Genomic DNA, 5,262 nt, shown 5'->3' with positions numbered 1-5,262 from the left:
AGGTGGACACTCTGCAGACTTGAGCTGCATTGCCAAAATGCTCAAGTCTCTGCTGGAGGTCACATCGTTTCTTCTTTGGCTGATCCCGGCGCGGTGCTGAGCCCAGCAGAGCCCTGGCAGAGCCCAGAGCAGCCTCAGCATCCGCAGAGCCTGGCTGCAAGGAGAGAAACCAGAAACCTCCTGTCAGCTCGAGGCTCCTGTCCCCTTGTCCCAGCCAGCCACGGTGCCCAGGCCATGCTGGCCGTGCTCAGCGCTGAGCCCAAAGCTGCCCATCACTGCTGCCTTTGGGAGCAGAGCAGGAGGGCAGGACATGTGCCCAGCCTGCAGCCAGCCACGGCAGATCCAGCCCCTCAGCAGCTGCCCAGAGCGGGATGCTCCTGTGCCCGCTGCCATCTCCCAAAAGCTCTTGTCCCACCCATGCCAAGGAGATGAGGACCCACCTCACACCATCTGCTGCCAGAAGAAAAGCTGGTCCCAAACGATGTCCTCAGCCTTCTCCAAGGGCACGGCCCATCCACACCACACCAAGCACTTCCCGATCCAGACTGGACCCCACCTAGAATTCTTCCTTTAGGAAAACAAACAATAAATTAATGAAAATAGGTTACAGACAAATAGGGGAAAGAAGAAAAATGGTAAAAAATCTTATGTCTGTCAGGAGTTTGAGGAAGGCCCAACCCCTCCATTCTAGGGAAAAACCCACCCACGGGTGAGGGAAGCCCATGCTTTCTCCCTTCCCCCCTGCACTGTCCCCCAAAATCACGGTGATCCCAAAGCAAAGCAGGGGAGTGGAGCAGCCCAAGCCCTTCCTTGCCTGCACAACAAAGCAGCCGTGCTCAGGTTCTGGAGTCCCACCTGTGCTCCTGCCATGGGGGTTTGTTTGTGTTGGGCTGGCTGCCCCAGCCCCAGCCTGGGGCACGGTGGGTGCTGGGGGCTGTTGGCAGGACCAGGAGCCCACTCCCATTTCGTAACCACCCCAGCCCACACCCCCAGCCCTGCCAAAAACCAGCTGGGCAGCCACTGAAGAATCAGTTGCATCCACCCCAGCAAAGGGGAAACCTTTGGTTCCCGGCCAATGCACAAATCTGGGAGCATTCCCCTGGGTCTGGACTTACCTGAAAATTCTCTGTGGAGCCTGGCTTTCAAGAAGGTGCCAGAATCAAAGTCCATCATCGCCAGCTGCCACTGGCCAGGTGGAGGAAGAGGTTGTCATCCTTGCTGTTGTCCTCCATGTCCCCAGCAGCAGCAGCAGCAGCAGCCCCACCTGGTGCAGCTTCTCCAGGGGCTCCTTCTTCCCTGGGGTGACACCAGGCTGTCAGGGTTCTGCCCAGGGCCCGGCTGTCACTGAACCAGGACAAGCAAACCAGCTCAGATGGCGGCCACCAGTGCTGGGCAGAGCAGCTGAGCTCCAGCACAAGGGCTGCGTGTTCTCACTCAATGAGCCCTGTGCAGTGACACAGGCAGGACAAAGAAGTCTGGGTTTCTTTGCTTCTGATTGCCAGGGTATGTGTGGAGCTGTAACTTACCAGGTCCCTGCATCACTGTGCCCGTGGCTCTCCCCCTTCTTCTATGGCTGATGAATATCCTGCATCCAGGGATCACAGAACAGGTCTTCTAATGAGGGCCTGTCCAAGTAGTGCAGGGATAAACACCGCCTGATCAGAACTTGGCAATCTGGGGAGAGAAACCACAAACCACTGGTCAGTTGGAGAAGGCTCTTGTCTGCTTTGCCCCACTATACCCGTGCCCAGGCCACACTGGATGTGCTCACAGCTGGGCCTAAACTTTCCCATCAATTCTCTGTTTTGGAGGAGAGAAGGAGAGCAGGACATGTGCCACCTCCTCAGCAGCTGCCAGAGCGGGATGCTCACGAGCCCGCTGCTGTCTCCCAACACTGGTGTTCCCCCCGTGCCCAGAGATGAGGATCCACCTTGGGAGAGCCGTTGTGGCAGCAGGAGCTGGCCCCAGCTGATGTTCCTGCCCCTCCTGAAAGGGTGCTTCCCGCAGACCATCTCATGCAGCAGGATGCCCAGGGTCCAGACGGTTGCTGCCTCGCCATAGTACCACCTGAAGTTGGTCCATTCCGGGGGGCTGTATGATCGTGTTCCTATGGAATACGGATGGAGCTCATCAGGGGGATGCTGCTGCTCCCAGAGCCTGAGCCCAGCATCCCTGGGCATGTGGGGCTGCCCCAGTGGCACACGGGGTGACCTGCTGCCCTCTCGCCAGCACCTGGGACTTGTGTACAAACCCAGGGTTGGAAAAGAAGGCACTGGTGCTGGAAGATGGCAGCAGAAACCCTGGCAAGGCCCGACCATGACACACAAAGGAAAAACCCGCTCACAGTGCTGGGGAAAAACCATACCCACATCCTCCCTGCTGGCATTGCCCAAAAAATATTATGAACCAAGGCAAAGCAGGGAAGCACAGCAGTCCAAGCCCATTCTCACCTGCACACCAAACCAGCTGGTGCACAGGTCCTGGCTCTCCCTCTCTGCTACCCCCACCCACAGGGGATTTTGTCAGGCTGGCTGCCCCAGCCCCTGCCCCAATCCTGGGAGAATCCCTGCTGCCACACCCTGGTTGGGCCATGAGATGTTGGGCCAGGAGATACCGGGACCGGGAGCCTACCCCTGGGTGGGCTCACCTGCAAATTGAGTGTAGGCTGCGTCCTGCAGGTAGGTGCCACAGCTGAAGTCAATCAATTTTGCATGCCGGGTCTCCAGATCAACCAGGATGTTCTCTGGTTTGATGTCTCTGTGCAGGACCCCGCAGCTGGTGCAGTGCTGCACGGCCTCCAGCACCTGCCGGAAAAGCTCCCGCGCCTCTTCCTCGGTCAGGAACCTCCGTGCCCGAATGAAATGCCGAAGGTCCTGACACCGCTCTGGGCGCTCCAGCACCATCACGATGGTGTTGGGGAGCTCAAACCACTCCAGCAGGTGCACCACACCGGGGAAGCCTGTGGACACCTTGTCCAGCAGCACTATCTCCAGTGGTGCGCTGGTGCCGTCGGGCTGCGGGAGGAGCACGGTGCCGTCAGTGGGGCTGAGCCCGTGCCAGGGCTCGGGGAGCCCTCAGCCAGCCCGGGATGCTCTGTGCCCTCCGCTGGCCCCACGCCCGCTCTCCCTCCAGATGTCCTGGTGGCTCCCACCCTGCCGGGCCCCGGCTCATCCCCGCCCGGCACGCCCCGGCTTCTGCCGCTGGCCCCGCTCACTCACCAGCTCGCCCCAGCGCCGGATGCGATCCCGCGGCACGCATTTCATGGCCACCTGCGAGCAAGGGGCAGCAGAAAGTTGAGCTTGATGCCCACCCCGCAGCGCCCCCGCCTTCTCCTCCACCCCCTCCTCCTCCTCCTCTTCCTCCTCCGCCCGCCGCCGGCCCCTCTGCTCACCGGGGCACCGTCCGAGAGCCTCGTGGCTGCGAAGACGCTGCCGAATCCGTCGCGCCCCAGCAACGAACCCACTCGGTACCGCTCCTTCGGGCCCTTGTGCGCATTCCCTGGGGGCGAGACGCGGCCGTCAGCGCTCGGCCCGGGGCCAGGAACGGCCCCCGAGCGCTCCCCGACCTCCCCGGGCCGAGCATCCGCAGGCGTCCGCTCCTTGGAACGCGACAGCGGCGGCTCGGGGCCAGCGGCCGCGCTGCCGAGCGGCGGAGCTCGGGCCGGGGAAGCCGCAGCGGAGGCGGCGGCAACGGCTGCACCGCCTGTGTCCTCCGCGGGCCCCGGGAGGAGCCGGGGCAAGGGCCGGGACCAGGGCCAGGGCCGGGGCAGGGCTCGGAGCAGGCGGAGCCAAAGGGCGGCGATACCGCCCCAGCCCCAGGCACTGAGGCCCGCCCAGAAGCGCCAGCGCCAGCTCGGCCAGAGCCGGGCGGAGGCGAGAGCGAGGCGGGACGCCCGGGGCCGGCGCCGGGGCCGGGGCCGGGGCCGGGGCCGGGGCCGGGGCCGGGGCCGGGGCCGGGGGCGGGCCGGGGGCATGTCCCGGGCGGGCAAGGGGAGAGGGAAACTGGGAGAGGAGGGGGACACAGGGAAAAGGAGATCGGGAATGGGTGAGGGACCGCGGGAGAGAGGGTGGAACAGTGGGAGAGGGAGAGGAGAAGATAGGGAGGGTTGATAACGTTGCTTCTTTTGCTTCTTTCTCTTTTTCCGCTGCTGCCGCCGCCGCTGCTGCTGCTGCTGCCGCTGCTGCCGCTGCAACTGAAGCACCGGGGCCGTTTGTCCCCGGGGCCGTTTGTCCGTTGCCCGCTCGGCCCCGCGCCGAGCCCCGCGCTCCCCGGGCAGCTCCTGAGCCTGGCCAAACACGGGAACTTTGCCGTGTTGAGCCAAGAGCCAGAGTCTTGATTCCTGCACTGGGGCACAGCAATGCCCTTGGCTGCTGCTGTGCCTTGTCCCTGCTGAGCGTCAGACACTGTCCGAGCACATTCCCTGAATGCAGAATTTGTACCTGACCCAAGCACTGCACTTGTGTCTCCAGCATTGCTTTCCAAGAAAAACAGGGGAAGGCAAACTGGGTGTAGCTCATGGTATTTTACAATGTCTAAAACTTGCCAAATCTCAGATCTTAGAGGTGAGATCCATTTGGAATGAATGGGATGGAGAAACAGTGCAAGATGGAAAAGGGAAACATAAAAATAAATAGAGAAAAACATATTGGTCATTTCTTTTGGTTTTATTTTCATTTCTTAAAAAAAGCTGTTTCAGTTTTCCCAGAATCTTCTCCACAGTCCTGTCTGTTCTTTCCAAAAACCTGTCCTGGAGAACAAGGTGCAGCTCCTGTCTCAAGATGTGCCCCCAGCTGCAGCTTCTCTTGGCTTCCCACACTGTGCGTGCAGCACAACTCTTACAGCAAAGCAGGACAAATTCACTGAAGAACTTGACAACTTGTTCTTGCTTTTCCTTGTGGACAAGGGAGTTGTGCCATTGGTACGGTTTGCATTGTTACTCTTCTACCCAATGAAATCATGATGAGCTGCCAGTAATTGTTAGGGAATACAAGCCTGGCTGAATGTGGAGAAAGAATCTCCAGAGCCTGCAGCCAGCAGTGGAGAGCTCATCATTCCAATAGCGCCATGGACAACTTGAAAGTGATCTGGAACATGAAAATGGGCTGACAGAGGGAGTTTGTTTGTGTGTTCAGTTTAGGTGATTCTACATCTCTTGCACTGGTACAAATCAAGAGCACAATCAGTTGTTGATAAGCACTAGAACATGATAAGCTGGACCACTGAGTAGATGAAAGAAGGCCAAAAGGATAAATGCAGGGAATG

General features: G+C 60.0%; 1 protein-coding gene across 2 annotated transcripts; it reads right to left on the bottom strand.

Annotated features, from left to right (window-relative positions):
* Positions 1-1,161: 1,161 nt before the first annotated feature.
* LOC111922245 (serine/threonine-protein kinase pim-1-like) lies at positions 1,162-4,215 on the bottom strand. Of its 2 annotated transcripts, none has more exons than XM_023917789.2 (6): positions 3,392-4,215; positions 3,219-3,269; positions 2,648-3,014; positions 1,931-2,107; positions 1,527-1,674; positions 1,162-1,344 (listed from the first exon to the last, which is right to left on the bottom strand). In XM_023917789.2, the coding sequence occupies exons 1-5, from the start codon at positions 3,971-3,973 to the stop codon at positions 1,568-1,570; spliced, it is 1,284 nt and encodes a 427-aa protein (XP_023773557.2). In that variant the 5' UTR covers positions 3,974-4,215; the 3' UTR covers positions 1,162-1,344; positions 1,527-1,567. The 2 variants fall into 2 exon arrangements, with proteins under 2 accessions (XP_023773557.2, XP_086730793.1); XM_086874667.1 differs by having other exon boundaries at positions 1,162-1,296; positions 3,392-4,188.
* Between the last annotated feature and the right edge of the window lie 1,047 nt (positions 4,216-5,262).

This window comes from Cyanistes caeruleus, unplaced genomic scaffold (genome assembly GCF_971803275.1).
Source record: "Cyanistes caeruleus unplaced genomic scaffold, bCyaCae1.hap1.1 HAP1_SCAFFOLD_382, whole genome shotgun sequence".
Lineage (NCBI taxonomy): Eukaryota > Metazoa > Chordata > Aves > Passeriformes > Paridae > Cyanistes > Cyanistes caeruleus.
The sequence above is the reverse complement of the archived record's forward strand: the minus strand, read 5'-3'. Positions and strand labels throughout refer to the sequence as shown.

Coding starts and splice junctions, on each gene's coding strand:
- LOC111922245 (XM_023917789.2), bottom strand. CDS start 3,973: ATGCCCCCGGCCCGCCCCCGGCCCCGGCCCCGGCCCCGGCCCCGGCCC. Junction 3,270..3,391: donor GGCTCTCGGACGGTGCCCCG/GTGAGCAGAGGG, acceptor CCTTGCTCGCAG/GTGGCCATGAAATGCGTGCC. Junction 2,108..2,647: donor AGCCTACACTCAATTTGCAG/GTGAGCCCACCC, acceptor CGTATTCCATAG/GAACACGATCATACAGCCCC.